This window comes from Calonectris borealis, chromosome 3, assembly GCF_964195595.1.
Source record: "Calonectris borealis chromosome 3, bCalBor7.hap1.2, whole genome shotgun sequence".
In the NCBI taxonomy this organism is placed as follows: domain Eukaryota; kingdom Metazoa; phylum Chordata; class Aves; order Procellariiformes; family Procellariidae; genus Calonectris; species Calonectris borealis.
The window spans coordinates 8,386,797-8,408,890 of NC_134314.1; the positions used below are offsets into that span (position 1 = coordinate 8,386,797).

The 22,094-nt window shown below is 37.1% G+C and overlaps 1 protein-coding gene and 1 long non-coding RNA gene across 3 annotated transcripts in view; one reads left to right on the plus strand and one right to left on the minus strand.

Annotated features, from left to right (window-relative positions):
* Positions 1–1,056: 1,056 nt before the first annotated feature.
* The window catches only part of LOC142080099 (uncharacterized), a 32,875-nt gene continuing 11,837 nt past the window's right edge, over positions 1,057–22,094 (minus strand). The window contains exons 6-8 of one of the 2 annotated variants that reach the window (XR_012672869.1): positions 8,372–8,478; positions 4,988–5,084; positions 1,057–1,614 (exon numbers count right to left, since the gene is read on the minus strand). This is a non-coding gene — a long non-coding RNA (uncharacterized LOC142080099). Of the gene's footprint in view, positions 1,615–4,987; positions 5,085–8,371; positions 8,479–8,766; positions 8,964–22,094 lie in introns of those variants that run through there. The other variant, XR_012672868.1, reaches the window with a different exon arrangement.
* Positions 6,709–21,668, plus strand: LOC142080098 (WD repeat and coiled-coil-containing protein-like). The gene is made up of 3 exons (XM_075144952.1): positions 6,709–8,669; positions 17,413–17,533; positions 21,305–21,668. The coding sequence occupies exons 1-3, from the start codon at positions 6,753–6,755 to the stop codon at positions 21,469–21,471; spliced, it is 2,205 nt and encodes a 734-aa protein (XP_075001053.1). The 5' UTR covers positions 6,709–6,752; the 3' UTR covers positions 21,472–21,668.

Genomic DNA, 22,094 nt, shown 5'->3' on the forward strand with positions numbered 1-22,094 from the left:
TCACTTCAAAACTATAAATTTACCTCATCATGTAAAAAAGCAGGTACTAATAAGAGACGTCTTCAAAAACAAATACATTTAATGCCTATGAAAGAAAAAGATTGGCATAATTTGGAAGCTGAATGTTGACTTACAGATGGAAAGACCTATTAGATCATTCATTCCCTCTCTTTGCCAAGACAGGAATGTTCCCTAAAGAACATTTCATACTCTTCTGCCTCGTCTAATTTTAATAACGTAAGTACTGGTGTTTCTATCACTTTTCTTAAGATTCTATTCCACGCAAACGAAGCTCAAGCTCAGGAAATATTCCCTTTTAAGAACACCATCGAAAACTTCTTGATTGCTTTATAAGGTAAGCACAAGAGACCGGCATGTACAGATGGGAATATTAAGTCACAAAATAGTGGTTTGAGACAGAGAGGGCATTCAGCGGTGGGAGGAATGTGGGATGTAGGAATCACATAGCTCTAGAAAGGGCTATCAGTGGGCTGATCATTGATAAATGTGCTAGCTATAACAGACATGCGTGTAACGACGACACAACAATTCCTTGGCATTTATCTGTCCATAACCATGTCCTATCTGAGTACTTCAGCTAGACTTATAAAGCAAGATTCATTTACCTATTTTAGGTACTTTAGGATGGAATGAATCATGCCCTAAAAGTGTCTGTTTCTCACCACTGACTTTTAAGCGAATCAATAAGCAGGGTCACACTTAGACAACTATAGTGTGTATGTCTAGAGATATGTTACAGAGCTGAGACTCAACTCAGTTGCCCAGTGGGAGCTTGGGTAGTACTTTCATGTAGGCAGCCATATGTATATACCTCAACACAGGCATGTTAATTTGTGAGATGAATCCCACTCCTACAATTAAATGTGAAATGAATCTCATTCTCTGTGACCATGTTTGCATAACCACCCTTTATGTGCTTTCCTTCCTAATTCCTCACCTATTTTGCTTTAGCATTGTGAAAGCCAGAAAAACATTGAGCCCAACAGTCTTGCTGGGAGGAAGAATGAAGTGGCCTTCTGAAAAGGTTTGGTTCTCTTCTCCTCACCCCAATGAACCACAAGAGTCTCATTCTAAACCACAAAAGGGAAGGCTTGGGAGATCAACAAATGCTCCACCAACTCTACTCCCTCAAACTTGCTGGAATGCTATGCTAGAATTGCATGATATTTGCCTTTCTATTACAGGAGAGGGAGTTCCAAGAACCACAAACATCAAGAGGACTGTTGACAACGTTCCTGCAAGACTGATGGATAGCTCAGGTTGGAAAAATATGATGGGGCATCTCTGGTGGCTTCCCTGAGATCCAGGGGGATTCAGAGAATGGGAGGTCACATGTCAGAGGACTGGTTGCTGTCAGTCATATACTTACTACATTTGGAAAGTTGCAATCTAGCAGCACATCACTGCATGTGGAAGTGAGTTCACAGAATTTGTGAACTTCTACAAGAAGCTGCAAAACTTTTGTCCGTGCTCTAGCAGTGTCTCCTCCATCATGTGTCCCCATACTAGATGCCTCTATTTAGCAGATGACAGATCAAGCTAGCCCGTTACATTTGGCCCAGGCAGTCACTCCAGAAGGGTAAGACCATGGCACTGCAAGTATAAAAGAAATAGTCTTAGAAAGAAGCTGTGACTTTCCTGCCTGAAGTCTCCTTAGTTTGAATATAGCCTGCATAGAAAAGATCAGGGCCTTACCTTTACGTAATAATTTGCATAAGTGTTTTTTTTAATTAACCAAACTTCTTAACAGTTTTCTTAAATACCTTTAGGTAAAAAATACAATCTTCTGTTAGATCTTTCCCACTTTATGTGACATACATAAAAAACGTGCTAGCTAGTGGGTTAAATCCCATTCTGAGAGCAGTAACAGCACACAGACATATCACTGTCAAAAGAATGCTGATTTACATAGTGTGATCAGTAGATCTGCTCTGACAGATTACGTATTTTGTATCTTTATTAACTGTGCATCATTTTTACATTCTGTTCCAGTTAGCTTGTGACAGATAACTATTTTTTAAAATCAGATCTCAAGGCAAAGAAATGTCAATGTGGAAAAATAAATACATTACTCATTACTTCTTCAAAGTATTGAACTAAATGACACATTGACTTAAATTAGTGAAATCATGGTGAGTAGCTTTAAATAGAAATATTTTTGAAGTAAAAACACCACAAAGCATTAGACATTTTATAAAGTTGAGTTAAATTAGTATTAGAAAAATTATTACTCTTACATTTTTATTATATATTGAGCTGGATTTGTCTTCCTCTGAAGTCACCAGGAATATTAACACCAATTTAATTAACTTGAAGCAAGATGTAGCCCGGAAAGAGTTATTTTACCATGAATAAAGGAGAAAATTAAGTCTGAATCTCAGCTTTTCCAGCAAGGCACTGAATTCAGATCCACAGAGATATTTAGATACCGATCTTCCACTGGACAAGAAATATCCAGGTAAATATATTTAAAGAGCCAGGAACTCATTAGCTCTGATCCATATCGAACTCAAAATTTATTCACCATTTCCCAAGACAGGTGAATAGTAAGTACAGCAATGTGAGAAAACAGCAATATAAAATCAGTATTATAAAAAAGGGTAGCTCAACCTCTGCAATGATGAGGGCTGGATTAATTTTCCAACATTCATTATGAACAACGGGAACTCACGGCTACTAACTAACAGCTATGTGGGTGGTGTTCAGTTTTGGACTCTGTACACTACTTCTAACAACCGTCTCCTCCAAAGCAACAGAGACTGGCTGGCTGGAATCACTCTGCAGGACAGAGCCAGCCAAGGTGCCACCAGCTGAAACACCTTGTTTACACCACAGGTGACATTCTGATCTGAGTTATACCAAAGTCAATCAGAGGCACAGAGATGTTAATAGGATCAGAATCTAGCTCAGTATCAGTGTAAAGACTGTGCTTGCTCACTGGAGTGTCTCAGATTACTAACAGATTACTCTTTGCATTGCTTTCCTGGGTTTCAAAGGAAAACTGTAGTATTGCCAGGACAATTTTCAGTTACTGGCCTTTATTTTGAGTGTGTGCTATATAGATCTGTGCATACCAAGGTGAAACAGAAATACTATTTAAATGTCTTACCAGTTTCCGGAAAAAATACGCTAGCTGAATGAGGGGAACTTGTTTTTCCCCCTCTCTATTTTTATCCTGTTTTTAAAAATGAGGCTGTGCTAAACAAAAGTTCATTGTCTCTTTCGTTCACCTTGTGCCTGCATCTGAAATTTGCTTTGATCCTGAGTATAACTTGTTTAAATTCTGTAATCATGGCATAACTTTTTTTTTTCCCCTTTGTATATTTTACAGGTCTTCCATTATTTACATAGTTTTTTAAATACACACTCTGAAAGGTAATCTTATCTCAAATTAGTTTCCTTATATGTGGTGTTTACGGATATAATAGATGATTCTGTTCACACAGAAGTTTCTTGCTCACATTATTCTCTCCCACTGAAAAACCACAGAATGAACCATGGGAGGAAACTTTCCTTGAGATTCTCAAGTGTTATCCCAATGGAGCCTGAGGTTCAAACTCGATTGCTACAGAATAGGCCTTGTGGTGTGTCCAGACCCTGCAGATTTCAAGGAACACTGTGCCTTAGAGAATTAAAAAAAAGGCCACAGCAAACTCGTCAAACGTTTTGTGTCTCTCCATGAGTCTGGTTTCTAGAGGGCCTCATCTCACTTTCACTGAAGTTGTATTACAAACATTCCCTGTAGTCAGAGATCTCTGAATCTCCTTTGCCTTAAATGAAGTGTGCAACTCCTTATCTACTAAGCACCTTTATTGATTTGCTTCAGACTTTCTAGAAAAATTCACCATAAAGATATTATGTGATAGGATACAGGAGGTGAATAATCTTGGTGGACAGAAGGTGCTAGGGTTTGGGGAAAAAAAGATCTTAACACTGGACAAAGCAGTAATCACCTGTGAATACATCATGCCTCACTACCTCATCACCTCACTACTGCCAGTGAAACTTCGTGGATGTTGTTATTTTCATATCGAATATCTTGGAGAATTAACGAGAAATAAACATAAGTACATCAGATGAAGTCCTATTTCCTAACACTTTCAGAGCTACATGAAAACCTCACCGTGGCTCTGCTACAAATATTTTTCAAGACCTCAGTGTTTGTGGGACATCCTTAATTCCAAAATTGAGGATGATACTGTTACTGGCAAATCTCATAGATTCAGCCTTGCATCGCCCTCTGATAATGTCACAGACACTGCTGAAGAGCGGATGCATGCTATGAGAGATGATGAAATGAAAAAAACCAGCAAAGTCCAATCTTCCACATGAGTGGTCCATGATCTCAGGATGTCTGCATAGCTGGCAGAACACACATCATCCTTAGTGAATCATCTTCTAAGCATTTCAGTCATACTGAGGCAGAAGTTTCTGCATCCAAAACACATTTTAGGTTGCTAGAATCCAGCTGCAACATAGTTTCATTATTTAACATACTTTTGATATTTAAAGCACCATTCAGAATGTAGACGAGATGGCTGTGCTAAAGAATAGCTTTATCAGTTTCAGTAAAATACATCCAGAAGACAGCAAAGCAGCGAAGCAGCATTATTGTAAAGCAAAATGAAAATATCTTACACAGACTCTGCAAATTCGTGGAGCTGCTGGGATTGTATTTTAATGGAATCTATTCATTATAACTACTATGGGTAAAAAGCTAACACTAATATATGACACAATAATCCTGCTACCACTTTGAGGAAGGGCAGAATAGTCAGAGTTCCTAATGAAACAGGTGTGGCAGTGTGGCATCTTAAGCATGGCCTGGGCGTCTGTGTCACCAATGGGTAAGGTAAAATCACTAAAAAACATGGTTGCACTGCAAGCACAGACGGGGACCAAAAATTTAGCAGTCTTGCATAAAAAGGGATCTTCTAACCTTCGTATTTAACTTTTTAATTTTTACCTATTCCAGTCATCACTGCTGGCTTGTCCTTGATGAATATAAAAAAGTCTTGATTTTGAATGTAATCTTCATGAAATAACCTTCAAAAACCAAGTAGCTGTGAATGAGAATACAGTATGATTACTTTACATAAATTTGGAGTTCTTTATTGGTACTCACCACCCTCAGTAAATTCACCTGGAGAAGGGATACTAAAAAAATTCTTACAACAGAGGTCCAACTACCTTCAACAAGAGGTCTGTTTTTCCCAGGTAGTACTATAAAAACATATAAAGTATAAATCAGCCAAAGATGCCGAATGTGTATAGTTAAGTCTTATATCTTTAACCATAGTGATTACATTGATAATTTGTAAACCTCTGCCCAAGTCTAATTTATTCACTTTTTTTCTTTAGTGTAAACAGCAAGAGACACAAGTTGCATCAAAGCAGAAAGGAGATGCTGGCAATACAAGAACTACAAAAAGATGTTGAGGATGGGATTCGGTTGCCTGTATATAAGCTTCTAATGCCATCTTAGACAGTCTAGGGACTATCTAGGGATCATCTCTGTTGCCAGCTGCCACTCCAGAATGGCACTACTCTTCTGTAAGTCCTATGCCATATTTGCCAGCCCAGTGTGGCTGTCTCAGATATCCTAGGGCACTGAAAATAGTAATGGTTGCTTATATTTAAGTAATGAATCCCACCCTGACAATTTATGTTCAGCGATATGCAAGCTCCATCCAAGCTAACCCCAGAAAAGGATGCGCTGAGGAGGGAAGACGGGAGACACCCAAGGTAGTCCATCTGAACCAGCTCTGGTCCTGAAACAATACAGCCGAAACAAACTGGCGTATCCTCATATGGCCCCACATGAATTTATTGGCTGGATCTTTGTCAACTCAAGGATCTTTGCATGATGTTATGTTACATGTTGTAGAAACTTCAGAGTTTAGAGAAACAGGAAAATTTTGGCTTCCTCTTTGCGTTTTGGCTATATGATGAGGGAACAGTCCTCAGATACAGGTGGCTGGGAAGACCAAGAAAGAAATAAATATAATTTGTAGCTAGGAAATCTGTCCCAGTAAAATGAACACTAATCAGCTGTCTTTGCTTCTAGACTATTTTTTTAAATCTCACCTTCCTTCATTCTCTTGTAACTACTAACAGAACAGAGCATGATTTCCCTTTTCTACTTTCCTTTCATAGCCACTTAGGATCTTGTATCTTTGAAAGATGCTGTCCATCAGAGATTGCAATCTGCCTTGTACAGTTCTCAGGTATGTTTAAATCTTCTTTTCTCCTTCACAGGCTGGCTGAAAGAAGTGTCAGGTCATTATTTCAGGCTGTAACTTAATACTTAGGCTTAACAGTGTATGATCTGTCTCCAGCCTTCACCAAAGACCTTCATTCACTGAAGGTCAAGGTATTAGAGTGTTATTTTTAAATATACTCCCAGCAGTGAAGAGTTAAAAATAGGCTTCTACGAAAACGTACAGTAATTGGTTAAACCTTGTTAGCCATCACATGAAGATGATAACTCCTCCCAGGAAAAGACATAGCAAAAGCAGCTTTGACATGGGTTTATACTTAGAAGAGCAGCTGCAGGCTTGCTGGGAAGGAGTTCACAATATAGGCTCTTGGATTATTAGCAGAAAAACCAGCTTGATTCTGAAAAGAAAAGAAGGAGATACGAGAAAAATTTTTCCTCATTGTGATCTGCAAGTAAATTCCATGGATTCTTTACTTTGCAACAACCACCAGTAGACAGAAAGCTTTAAAAGATGGAGCTGGGAAAAGCAAAACTGCTGAGAACTGGCCTCAATGCTTTATATCAGGCCATCCACCCCGTGCATGGAATTGCCTGGACAGATGGGAAGCAAGTGATACTGACTGCTTTATACTATCATAACGGAGAACTAAAGTTTGGAGACTCAAGTGTTGTTGGTCAATTTGAACATGTTCATGGGCTTTACTGGGGCCCATGCTGCTCTACAGACACCCCGGCTCTGCTCGCTGTTCAGCATAAAAAGCATGTTAGCGTTTGGCAGCTGTGCTACAGCACTGCAAAGAACAAACCCTTGATTTCTCAGACTTGTGAAGTTGGTGAGCCGTTTCCACTGCTTTCCCAGGGCTGTGTCTGGCATCCAAAGAAGGAGGTCTTGGCTGTGCTTACAAAAAGAGATGCTTCAGTCTTGCATGCTGTTCGTACCGACAATACTAGAGTTAAGGCAGATATCAAAAGCAGTAGGCTTATCCACTGTGCTTGTTGGACTAAGGATGGTAATCGCTTAGTAGTTGCTATAGGCAGTGCCCTGCATTCCTACATATGGGATGATGCTCAGAAAACTCTAAATACCTGCTCATTTTGCCCGGTCTTTGATGTGGGAGCTTATATCTGTGCTATAGAAGCCACGCTGGATTTCCAAATTGCTGTAGCCACTGAGCTTCCCTTAGATAATATCTGTGGTTTAAATGTGGGTATTGCATTTGATATGCCATCTGGTACAGAAACTGGTTCTTTAATCTCACAGCCTGCTCTGGTGCTTGGTGATGAGGAATACTCCATGGACCTGCGAAGAAAGTCCACAGATTCAGACAGATCAGGTGTTGATTCAGTTGCTTCTTCTTCATCAGGTCCTGTGGATTTAAGCCATATCCTTGCAAACCACTGTCGGTCTGATCCCGGTCCTCTTACTACTCTGAAATGCAAAGACTCGGCAGCAACAAATGGTCAAGATTCTTCTCACTTGATCTTGGTGACTTTTGAGAGGAAGGTAACCACCACCAGAAAAGTCACCATCCCAGGTATTCTGGTTCCTGATATAATGGCTTTTGACCTTAGAGCTCAGATTGTGGCAGTAGCGTCTAATACTTCTAACATTGTTTTGGTGTATTCAGTAACCTCTTCCTGCATGCCTCATATTCAACAAATCCAGCTGGAAAAAAATGAAAGACCAAAGGGCCTATGCTTTTTAACAGATAAACTCCTATTGATTCTGGTTGGCAAGCAAAAGTTCCCTGAGCCTAGTCTCATTCCATCTTCAAGTTCAGACAGGTATGTAATGCGTCTGATGATCAAAGAATTGATGCTGGAAGAAGATTCTTCAGCATCGCCTGAGACTAAGCAGAATATGTTTTATAACTTAGAATCCTCTGTTAATATACTCGGAAAAAGAAAGTTCTTTGAAAATTTTGCTACAGAAGACCAATCTCAAAGCAGGGAGCTGTTAATACCAAGAAGCACAGTTATTCAATCTCCTGGTGGCAGGAGAAGACTCATCGAAGAAGCAAAGAGCCCTAGTTATGAGCAGAGTTCTTCATCAAGTGTGAGTGACCTGGATGAAAAAAGGCTCCCAGGTGACCCCTCGGTGGCCTTGGAAACACTGGATGCTGAACCTACCAATCGTTCAGTGTCTCTTCTTGGTTTTGGAACACATACCAGGCTTTCCAGCAGACCAACTTCTCCTAAAGTGCAGTTCAATGTGATCCAGGAAACATCAAGTTCTCCTAAAAACAACAATTTGCCAAGTGAAAGAGGAATGAGTCACATATCTAGAAATTTAGAGAAACTTTGTGGCAGCTTCAATGAGTTACAACTGAGTCTTTCTGAAATAACGGACTTCGCTAAAAATGGGAGGAGGATATCTTCAGCCTATCCATGTTCACAGGAACCACCTGTCGTTCATATCACTTACCAGGTAATTTTTTTGTCAGCTTAAAAATATTGTGATAGGACACTGAATTTTTAAACAATCTTGTATTTATTTAGCTTTAAATCAAGAGCATGCAGTTTAATTCTTATCAACCCATGAGAAATGTAACCTGAGTTTGGCATCAAGCTTAATCTAAAATGGTATTATAATTTGTCATTGAAACAATAACTCAGGATGATGTGGGTAACTTAGAGGATACTTCATATGGGATATTTGTGTCTGTTCATTCTTCTTTGATTATTCACATCTGTCTTGGATACTAGTTGATTTTGTGTGCATCTATCAAAGAGAGAGAACACAGCCAAACAGTTGTTAATGTAAGCTTTATATGTTAGTTTAGTGTAGAGATGAGCCTATGAGTAGGGTGGTACAATAGCCCACCAGAAACATAATAAATTCAAACCCGAGCTCAAATCCAAAGATTGAGAATAGCTAGACTCTCATGAAGGCTGAAACAAAGTATTGAATCTCAATTTATGGAAAATTAAGATGGGTATGACATGAAGTTGGCTTATTTCTACTTCAATTTCTCACCACTAATCTTCACAGAACAGGACATACTCAATTTGTAAAACATATTACCACTTCAAATTTTCTGGAAAAAAAAAAATCTGTCAATATGTAATTATAATTTCATTAAATAAATAGACAAATGTCAAATCATCATGTTCTTACCCCACCCTTGTTTTGGCAAAATTCCTACTGGCTTCAATAAGAATTTCAACTAAGGAATGTAGGTTGGGTAATTATTTCTGGCTATTATTTTTAGTATTATTCACAGCAATACTAACATTATACTGATAGTATTTTTGGTCATGCTGATGCTAGTGGTATTGCTGCTAAAACTGAGGTCCCTTTCAGGATGTAGATGCCAACTATAAATGCATTCTTATCTACTGGAACATAAGCAGCATTATGTCAAAGTAATACATTACATTGTGATGATGCTGAAGTATGTACTTCTCAAACAAATTTGACTTCCCTTTACTTTAAAGGAATCCATACAGACATCTAAGTAGCCCTCCTTAAACACTCATTAGGGGAATGGTGACTCAATTCAATCATATTCATTACTTTTTAGCAATTGTTTACTTGGCATTTAAGCAGATTCTATTATGTTAGGTACTCTGGATAAAAGCAAAGCTTTTGATCTGAATTAGTCAATAATTTAACTCGAATACATTATACAAATTCTGGTGAAAAAAGCAACATGTCTATTTTAAATAATTTAGGATTTTATTTGCCAAGAAGCAAGCCCTTCTGTTCTCCAGCATGTTCAAATTAATTCTGATTTCTTAACATAAATCAACTTATTTATTAAGCAAGCAGCCCTATCTCTTGGATTTGATTGGATTAACCTTTCCAAAGAGAAGTTTTGTTTGTGGCACGTAACATTAATCTAAGATCTGAAGTCACTATGCACGTTTGCTTGCACAAGCAGTAAGAATTAATTATCCTGTTTTTTTCTTTGGAAGCAAAAAAAAAATATTACTGTTTCTAAAATACTAAACTACATTTAGAAAGACTCTTATTTATCTGAACAGGTTAGTTTCACATTGAGCCAGCAGAAAGCACCGCTAGTACCGCATTATAATGACTCAGAAATAGTGTCACTTAATGTCTTTCTGACACACATAGCTTTTCTGTGTAAGTCTCAACTAATGCCTTGCATAGTTCAGCCCCTCTTCTGAAATCTAACAGGATCACAGCATGATGCAAAAAATAATGAAAAACAGACTGATGGCAAAAAGGCCTCCAGACAGACAGGGAAATATTTGCTTCATAGGCAGCTAATAATTTTCTCAGAAAATAGTTGTTTTGATTAGTTTGGATTCAGACATCTGAACCTTGTTCCTCCTTCAGGAGTTCATTAGCGCTCTGTGAGCTCAGAGACCAGCTGGGCTGTGGGCTCCAGCCAGGGTCTGTGTTCACAGTGCAAAAAGTCAGGAAATAGCTTTATTGCCTTATGATATAAATATCAGCCTGTGGAAAACATTCTAAGCTTTAGGAATGCTGCAGTCCAGTCAATAATATGGCCATTATCTTTCAGCTTCTTGTGCCAAGCGCATGTCTTCTTAAGTGTGTGTATAATCCCCAGCATAACAGAGGCTGAATCTTGATTGAGAAACCTATTGTACTATAAAATATAATGACCAGTACTGCGTAACCATATTTATGCATTAAAAACATAAAAGGAAAGTTTAAAACATAGTAGATAAAAATGAGGCAATAATTAATGGCCAATTACGAACACTGTTGTGCAGAAGCATTATTGACATATTTATGTTTCCAGTTCTGCTTAGAAAACCATAATACAAAACAGAATGTGTATTACTTAATAATTCATAATGTCTGCTCACTAAATAGTCTTCAAAACCTTTGTTTATTCTGTTAGTGCTAGCCTACCTATAACTCCTCTGAAGTCACGTCCATGCAGTACTACCAAAATTTATATTCTTTGTAGTGCATAGCCATAAAAGAAAAACATGATCACTCACACTTTGGAAATGTCACTGCACTATCACTTGTGTAATAGCATTCAGCCACCAGAGGTGACTTGATCATTCAACCCTGAAAAGCAAATATTATTGCTCTTTCATCACATACAGACTTGTGATTCAGGATAGTGTGGGAGGGCAGACGGACAAACGCAATAAGAAGATATTATTTAAAAAGAAAAAAGAAGAAGAAGAGATGAGGATCTGTCACAGATTTGTTTCTGTTTCATTTTGCAAAAAGATACTTTTATCATCCTTTTCCCCCAGAAAAGAAACAGCTGCAGAATATTTAAACTAGCCTCATTCAAAAGCTAATTGCAGTGGAAATAAAGCCAATCTGGATTTGAAATTAATGGCATTTAGGCAAACCTCTCCAGGAGGAATAAGATTCATCTTAATCTGAAGAATATCTTAAAACTCCTACATTTTGCTCACAAGCAGTATTATGTCAAAAGTGTATACCACTGAGAGCATATATTGCATAATTAAGCAGGAAATAAATATCTTTTCAGCAATTAGTCATGATGATTTCCTTTTCTTAGCACTCACCAATAATCGTATACAAGTCAATTTGTACTTTTATAGCATCTTCATACAATTTACTATGGGAAACTTTATTGCCAAGGTCAGCTATAAAATAAACAATTTTTTTACACAGAGCTGAGAGATGAATAGAAAGGATCCAAACATATGGCAATAAAGTTCTTCTGATAGAAATACATGAAGTAGAGATAAAGAAGGGGGGTATAAGGATGGCACAGTAAAATGAGCAAAGACGAGGCAGCAATGATCAGCTGTAGTAAAACCATGAACCTTTCTGAAATCCAAAGATAATTTTGACTCAGGTTGAGCAATAGAAAGAAAGTCATGAAAATGATGGAAGAGGAAGGTGATATGTCTGCTCCCCGGAGTAAGAAACTAGTCAGCCATCCTGAAGTTTAGAAGGAAGAGATTTAGGATGACCGTAAAAGAAAGACCTGCAGTAGTCAAAAGAAGGTGTGATTAATGCATGGATAACATTTTGAGCAAAGGTTGAGGAATTTGTTACGAACAAATTCTGACAACAATGTTCTGAAACTGATCAATAGCAGATAGGCAGGGTTTGTAAAGGAGACACAATACCTTCTATTAGAGCAGATGATTTGTTTGTTGGATACATAGATGCAAAAGAAAAGGAATATGTAATGTCAAAAATGAATCCAAGTTTTCGTACTGTGCAAAGAAAGTAAAGATCTGAGTTAACAAAAACCCACACTCAAAACATAAAGATCATGGAAGCATAAGCATGAGGACAAAGGGTATATCTTAGATGACAATATACCTGAAACAGTAGTTGCAGAACTATTAACAGGGAGCCAAGAGTAGAGAAATCCTAGCATCATATCATCTGAAATGCTGATGCGCACTATAAATGCAAACTGCACTGGGATTTAAGCACCCCTGAGCACCTCAGATCTCTTCCAATGTAAACATTTTACAGGCTTATGCTTCTCTGACAGGTTAATTAGGGTTGCAATTGGAATGTCCCACATAAGGGCAAGCAAAGATATTAAGATCTCCACCAAAATAAAATCAGGATCCACCAAAAATCAAAAAGGAATCACAGCACCAGTAGAAATCATGACAGGAAAGGGGAGCAGTGCAGGTTTGGCTTGTGGCAGTGCTGCACAAGGCTTAATGAGACACAGTACTTTGAATATCAAAAATCGTAATTCTCATTCCTCTTCAGTGCTCTTCCTTAGCCATCTAACTCTCTTTTCATTGTCTTCTGGGACAGAACCCCCACGTCTATTTAATTTACTAGTTTTTTCTCATCCCACACAATGAATGTGGGGGCAAGGCAAAATCAAGCTGACTAATCGGTACTAAGGTATCAAAACTGAAATTAGCACTGAAGCACAACACAAAAAGCTGAAATCAAGGGTTTAAGAAAACGAAAGCAGAGTTCTAGGCAACTACAGCACTATCAATGCAGAGATGTGACTGACTAACCCGATATCTTTCCTTTATAAAAGAACAGATTATTAACACAAAGGATATGAAGAATATTTAAAATACCTGTAATTCAGTATAGTACTTGAAATCATGCCACAGGGGAAATAATTTGTTCAACAGTAGAGAATAGGGATTAATAGAAGAAATATAAGACGGTTAAGGAATTAGCTGGAAGGAAGATAGTAAACGGTTACAGTAATATAAAAGAAAATGGAAGAAATTTACTAGTGGATTTTCTCATGATTGATCTTCAGGCTAATCTAAAAGTTTTGTTAATAATCTGATGAGATATGCTAATAAAATCTGCACATGGCATAAAGTCAGTAGTATTTTCAATAGAGGATCAGGATATTGCACCTGTAATTTGATGACCTTAGAATTAAAAAAAATGGATTGAAATGAACTAATATGAAGTGCATAGTGATATATTCCAGGATTAATAGAAGGCATTTCTGCTATAAACTGGATATTCATTAGCTGGAAACAACCAAGGATGACAAAAGCTTGCATGTGTTAAGTGACTACAAGATAACTATGAATCAAAAATGTGATATGTTTATGAAAAGAACAAAGGCAGTCTGTGGGTACATCAGTGAGGTACATCCAGTAAGTAATGCAATACTGGGCAACACAGCCGTGAGGCCTCATCTGGAAAACATCCATGTGTAAGAAAGACACATTCAAATTGCAATCGATCACTAACCCAGTGTTAGCAAAAACAATTCTGATTGGTAGCATATTCTTATTTACCTCACTATTTCATCAGTTGTTGAATTTAAGTTCATGCAGGCAAGTGTAGGCAGTGCCTTAGGAAATACAAGATAAATAGTGAAAAAGGTCAAGAGGCAGAACTAGCTGACTGCTCAGTGGGGTTCAAAAAAGTGATAAAAGACATGTTTATTTATCGTGCAGACATACGGTGTATAACATCTAATCCAGGAACCCTTTTTGCCTTAGTAAATGATTTTCTTCTCGTATATATTTGCATTCCAAAACATGAGTTTTGAAAGACAGTTTGGCAACCCTGTGGTGGGCTGGCTGCTGCCCAGAAGACCCTTTATAGGCTATAAAATCTGATCAAGGGGCAGGCTGACACAGATGAAGGAAAACAATTCTTGAATTGATGGTTTCTTTCTGTTGGATTTTTGTTGAGGGAGAGTTGGATTTGGCATACTACAGGAAGTTGGCTAAAGAAACTTAACCTGAAAATATCCACTTACGTATGTGGAAATACATTCGTTTCTTCTGTAATTAATATGTTCTTAGTCTACCAATAAATGTTGGTTTAGGACAAAACAACTAACATTAAGGGATTTTAAATGGAGAATGGCAAATCCTCTGGCTTCTATTGGAGTTAAATAGCAACATATCAAAACCAGATACATATTTTGGGAAGAGGTGGATTAAATTTAGATTTGACTAGAAAATTGTTTCTGGGTTAAGGCATGAAAATGGGAAGTACTAAGGTGAGATTTTAGTTGTATTTCTAGCTCTGTCACAAATTACTTCCATGACCTTGAGTAAATCTCTTAATCTTCCTGTGTAATGGTTTGATCATCTATAAAAAAGGAATACTGACAATTACCTACCTCTCAAGAAAGCATGGGTTTAAATCATTTAATCTATGATATGACGTGTGTGAACATATTCCTCAAAGAGAAGGCATGTTATCATCACTTAAACTAAACATTAAACAAAAAAGGCTAAATAATTAGAAGATTAAAACAGAGAAAGATTCTTGTCCTGACAGAATTTGCCAGCAGACAAAAATAAATGTAAAGATGATTAACAACTTTATCATTATAAACAGAAGTATATGACAGAGAGAATAGCTAATATGAATGCTCACAAGTGATGAAAGACAAACAATTCTGAAACTTAAGCTTTGAGGTCTGTACTTGAAAATCTGGTTAGGATAAAAAATAGATGCCATGTAGTTTTGTATATACAGAAATGTCTTTCACTTCTAATGGTTGTTCCAATAATTTGCAAGACTAAGTAGGAAACATACTAGAATGAAATCATCCTTAGTATACATTTCCATTCAACTGATTTCAGGTCAACAGAGGCAGAGCTAGATTGTTTTCTGATTATTCTTGAGTTGAAGTGTATCTATGAAAAAATGAACCACCTGGGTCAAGGCAATGTGCCTGCCTCATTTACAGTCCACCTTTTTCTATAATTCATTAACTGAAGTACAAGTTTGAATAAACTCTGCTATTTCAACCTGAATTCAGGAAAATGAAGTAGTTATGAGATGTGCTAATCCACAATATGCAGCAATGAAAAGCTTTGCACAAATACCTGTACAGACAAATAGCATCTTTGCAATGTAAATGCAAAGCACATGCTCATTGCTGAACATTCAGCCCATCGAGTTTTAACTGTATTTAGTATACAATATAGTACTATATAATTTGAAGAGATCTAAAAATGACAAAGAAGTTCTGTTATATAGTTATAGCTGTAATAAAAAGTTACTATAGGTTTATGACTAAGAAAATGATACTTCTTTGATACATTCCTTAGGTACTTCCCTATTAATTACACAGCAACACATTTCTGGCTCTTTTGAATGGGGAAAAAGATGAGAAGACCTTTGAAAGTTGGAAAGTTTGTGTTTTTAACAGAAAGATATTTTTACGATTCTTAACATCTTCAGTCAATCATAATACATAAATAAGTAACAATCAGCCATAGACTATCTCATGGTCAATTTATGACAGAGTGGGTGAAAAATACTTTTGCAACAGTTGGTAGACATTCTAATTTACAGAATCCAATGTGGTTGCATGACAGCATACATACTATGTACAGAAAAATGGAAGTGATAGGTTTAGAAAGGTTGCTGCACAGCAAAAAAAGCGCATGTTCACTGAGAGAGCGACTGAGTTGAAAGCACAACTAGAAATGAAGAAAAGCATCAAAAGAGAGATTTATTTAGTCAAAGGTTAGATTGCTATGCACAGAAATAGAAGATGCAGTTGTGAATTCATTCAACTGTAAGTTTCATATTAGCAAGAAAGATTCAGGAGTATGAAGTAGACACAGACAGGGTAGGACTACAACAGGAGTTAGGATAGATGACATCTTTTCAACCCATTCTAAAACGTTAACTTGGATCCTTTCTGAATATACAAACCAGAAAGATCTAGGAAATGGGATAAACAGACTGTTCATTCAAATAACAAATATGTTAAATCTGGGGGTATTGCAAACATAAGGAATGCCAAAGGAAAAAAAAAAACTGTAACACATGGGAACTCCACAGGTGGAAAGTATGGAGAGGGAAGAACAAAATGAAATTCACAGGACAAAATACAGCAAGATTATTTAGAAGAAAATGTCCAATTCACATATATTTTATAATAGCATTGAGTCACTGGAAAATTTTTAACGCTAAAATGACTTTCAAATGATAGCAGATAGGAAAATGTAAATGCAAATATATATCCACTCCATAACCATATTAGCTCAACTATTTTGTGGTCCTTGCACTTTGCATTAATCAGAATGACGGAACACAAAGGTGTCCATTCTCAAGGCCAGCTAAACTTCAGGAAGCACGAATATGCCACCTTTATATTCAAGTGTGTTCTTTTAGTGAATGTCAAAGCAAATTCCAGGACTGTAAATCTATACATTCCCTCTCTCTCAAAGAAAGTCGCAGGATTCCCAAGCTACCTTGTTATGACAGCTTTTCAGACAGACTGTCACTATGTTCAGTCTCTCTGCAGTTCTCTCTGTGCCAGAACTGAGGCTATTTTACTGGGGTGGAATAGCTGACCAATGACTATCAAAACCACCCAAACCACCCACGCGTACAACTGAAACTGAGCAGAGTACTCATTTGCTCTGGTAGCATCTTGGACAACTTTATTCCAGGCATGATATACTCCCTTCCACTGATTTGACTCTTCAGGCAGAAGGGCCCAACGGACACATATATGCATGACCTAATACATTATATATACAGGGCTGATGCAGTTTTGAGCTGCATAAGCAGGCAAAGCAAAAAGCAAAGAGGCATATTCTCTTCACCTGGGACTATGAGATTGCACTTAGAATTGCACTGCATGATGGTGTCATCTATAAATTGTAGCAAAGACAGACAAAGAAAAAGCAAAATGACTAAATAACTGAAAGGAGTAAGAGCAGAGGAATGGTTAAAAGAACTCAGGCACAATGTCTAAGCCTTTAACAAGATCTTTTCTTTTACATATATGCATTTGAAGAAAAGTTTTTCAAATGGAGCAGTTACTGAAGAAACAAAAGATGTTCTCCTCTGTGATGGCAAGATCCATTTGAATTTAGTCCAGCAGCTGTTTGATCTGCCCATTATTGAAATGAAACATGGTATGTTCTTTTTATTTCTGGTATCTGGTTTCATCTGAGATTTTTAGTGTAAAAGAGGCATTTGTGGTAGAATAATTACCCCATACTGTAGTAAACTGAGATAGATAGCTAACTTTTTTTGATAAGTATGTGTTTTCCTTTGTCTGAAATATGGCAGAGTGTTTCTTGAAATCACTTAAATGCTAAGTAACTGCAGAACTACCTACTACCAGTGAAATACGTTAGATGCCTCTACAGGGGAAGGCTGAGAAAATAATTGGTACGCTGTTACCTGCAAATAGAAATGCTTCCTTGAGACCTTTTGGCATTTTGCCTTGCCCATCTTTACAGGCATGTCCCAGACCTGGCAATAGAAGGTAGGTTGGACAAAAAGTAATTCTCGAAATATGATATATTATGTAGCATATATGTCAATGTCATGTAGCATTTCGGATTATTTTAATGTAAGATAAACAATGAAGCTCAATGTTCTAATTTGCCAATCTCACATTTCTACCACCCACCACTGATTAACTTGTAAGGACAGAAGCAGCTAGGGAAATCCTAGCCCCAGACTGGTCTCTGAATTACCTTGGCCCTATCTGTTCGTGTATGCTAGCTTCTCAGCAACATACATACCGTTATTTTTTAGCCATTTCTCTATAACGCTTCTGATGGCTTTTCTCATCACAGTCGAAGTATATTAGGAACTTATGCTACAAAATAGTTGTCTGTAATTATGATCTCCTTGCATGGTTTTCACACTGAGAGATCCATAAATTACTCTCTTGCCCCTTGTCTTAGCCCCTGACAGGCTGAGACACATTGGCTTAATCGGTGTACTCTGTCTTATGAGAAATTAATTCAACTGTTGCTAAAATCAAAAAGGAAAAGAAAGTAATAATATAAGCTATAGTTTTCTAAATAATGATAGTTACATACCAGACTGCTATATAATAGGCTTATTGATGAAAAAGGAACCAGGCCTGGGATGTTACTGGTGCTGGTACCAAGGACAAAAGAGTGGGAAAAAGAGATGTAAAATATGCACCATTCTGCCATTCATATTCTGCTTATCTCCTTGTTGTTGACAGACGACAAGAATGAAGAAAAGGGGCTACAAATACAACACAGATCAGGGGAGTTGCCTTTATCCAAGACACATTGGGACATTTCAGTTTTCCCCTGGCTTACAGCAGTTTCTGAGAGTTGTACCAGAATATAAGAATATGCAGGTTTCATATTTTTCTCAACAATCTCTCTTGACTGTACAGTGTAGTGGAGGCATGTATGAAAAAACTCCACTTGCTGTAGAGGCTTGAGCTATTTCCCAGCAGGCTTCTGCCCTTGCATGGCTCGGAGGATGCCATTTTTAACCTGTACTTCCACTTCTTGATTTTGGAAACAAATGCCCATAATGAAAAAAAAATGTTTAGAATTCAGTACAAAAATAATAAATAATGGGCCTGAGAAAACCTATTTTCAGCTCTATAGAACAGCTGAATTTTTAATTAGCAGAACACTGCTCCTCAATTTCATGCATTAGACTTCAGAGATATCAAAAAGACAATGTCTCAGAATCATCCTAATATGTCCCTCTTTCTGTTCAATGTGGTGCTCGGCTTTTCTGAAATTGAGTCTGTTTGTTGACAGCAAAAACAACAACTGAAACAAGAATCTTTCTAAAACTCATCAAAATCCTGCAAAATTATCAGGTTTGGGGCAGAAGTAGCTATGTAGCTCTTTATTCATTTCTGACCAATACAGGTTTATATTCCTAAATCTTTCCTTTGCCACAAAGCATGAATATTAAATGTGATGTTTAAAAATAACACTCCCATCCTTTAATACTGTATAATTAAAGGGGATGTAATGAAGAGCGTGCTTGTATTGCAATGACAGCCTGGCATTTTTTACTATGAATAAACACTTAAACTGGAATATATCGGGAAAAAGAAATTCACAACTGTAGGCCAAATTCATACCCACAGCAAGGCTACTAAGATCGTCAGAGTTATACGAGCAATGAACTTGGCCTCATCACGTGCACTTTAAGCCCAGGACTGTAATACCACTATCTGTACTAAATATAGCCTGTCATATAGTGCCCTGGTATTAGCACACAGAAGTCTCTCTTTTTGGCGGGTCATCATTGTAATAATTGTGCATAGCAAAAGGGTATTATATTCTGCACAAGGTTTTTCTACCATTGAAATATTTTGTGCGATATGCTTCAAAGCAAGTGTTACCAATGACACAGAATTTCAAACGTTTCAATGGATGAAAATAAAAAGTCCCAACAGTGGGACAAAAGACTATGCTTTATCAATTTGACCAACAATGTAACTATCGATTCGGACAGCAGAATTTCCACTTTCAGGCCCATTGCTTATGGAATCTGAAGTCTGTCCACAATTAGAAAGAAGGTATTAAGAGTGGAAGATTAAAGATTCATGGTTTGGAATGACAATCTTCTTATGATGTAACAGGTGACATGACAACATGCAATAGTGCTTTGTTAATAGTATAAGGAGGGGAGATTTGCCTTGTCCAGGAACATGCTTCGTTATGACTGACAAAAATTAAGCATGGTTCTTCTCGTTTTTCTACGTTTCCTTTTTTCAAATTCCTTTTCAAAACACAGTTTTATCTCCCAAAATCAAAAATTTCAACAGCAGAACATAACAGGGCTTTCTTTACCTCAGATCCCAGCTAATGCCCCTGCTCAGTAATGACAGGATCATATGCTCTAAGAAAAATGTGTAATACAAGGGCTCCCACAATGCTTTTCAGTTGCCACAGATTTTTTTTCTTTTTCATAAAATGTCAAACTGAAAAAAAGACAAATAGAGAATTCACTATGTTCTATAAGAACTTCAATATCCAGTCCAAAAGGAGACAGATTAATCACTAGAAAAAATATATATGGTACACATAGCTTCATTGTCAAGCTGATTTGTAAAGGAAAGTAAAAAACAAAGGGGGGTAGGTTTATTTTCTGCTTCTATGCAATACAGAAAGTGAACCTGAATGATTTTGATGTCTTTGGTTTTTAATCTTGCCTCTTTTTTTTTTTTCTTCAGAAAAAAAAAGGATTTAAAATATCATTCAGATTTTGTTCATTCTCTTTATGAGAAGATTCGATAAATAATTAAAGGACAAGAAATTTTATTGTATCAGCTTTTATAAATCATCTTTTGTAAATCATGATATCTTTTGCAAATCATCTTCAAGGTGTAACTTCCTTCCATTTGCTACATGAATTTGAAAACATACTGAACAATCTTGGCTTGACAGTAAAAAAGATGGAAACCCAGGAGAAGGAAAGTCATTCCTTCTAGAACAAATACAGCACAACCATTTTCTTTGCCAACTTTTTTAGTTTTTATGATCATCATCATTTGGGTAGAGCAGATGAGCAAAAAGGATAAGCAGAAGTAGATGTCACTAGAACAAAAGTCAGCATGGAAAGGCTGGCTGAGTTTTCAGAAAATGGAGATACTTATAGTTTATCAGAACTAGCAAAGATGCACCTTGTTTTTCAACTTGATTCAAATAAGGGACAAAATGCCTCAAACCTTGCAAGCCCTTTTGTTTAGCCCTCCTTAGCATTTACACAAAGGTGTGTTTAGCATGGATTGTCAGACCTTAATGTCATTAGCGTAATAAGGCTTTAGTGCACAAAAAGAAAGCCTGCTCTGCTCGAGTGCTGGCTGACTTTTAAAACGTGCTTGTACATTTTATGTAACCAGAGCAATACACTCATTTTCTTTTTTTGCTTAATTTTTGTAGGCTCTTCTTGGATTGTGCTCACTGCAGACAAGGATGGCTTTGTGCCATTAATATTCAAAGCAACACAAGAGATAATCATAAGGGATGGAACCGACAGTTCAGAAGTCTATGGAGGTCACTCCTACAAAAAAAGCATTTCAATGCAACCATCAAGCAGAGTGACATAATTTCTGAACAAACAACACTAATGACCTTCTTTTCTAACACAATACAGAGACATTCTTCAGTGTCACAAACTGAGCGACTAGAAAGCTGTCTTCACTACTTTCAATGTATTTTAACTGTAAAATCTGTGACATGGTTACACTATAGCTAAATCCTAGGGTTGGCTGGACTCTCATGATTTCTTCTGAAGGATCAGACCTAGAGTGAAGTTTACCACAGCCGTTGTTATTAATGGCTGCCAGTGGACTGAAGCAGAGAGACTAGCCTCTACTTTAATTGTGGTCAAGATGTTCTTGGAGAAACAATACTATGCTAAAAATCATGGAGTAACAACAAATCTAGCTAATACAGTGCAAACAAAAGCTGAAGAAAATACAACTAAAGAGCATTTATATTCATTAAGGAAAACTGGGAAGGGAAAAAAAAAAGAAAACTGCTTCAGGCTCTCTTTGCTGTTCCAGTTGGATCCCATGGAAACCTGCAACGTTTTCAGAAATGCTTAATTTTTATATGAAAATGTTCAATTACTAAAAAGGCGGCATCACTGCCTCCTGTCAGTGTCTTACACAGTATGTAGATTTATACATGCACACAGAAGAGAAAGAAAAAACCTTGCAAGGTAAAT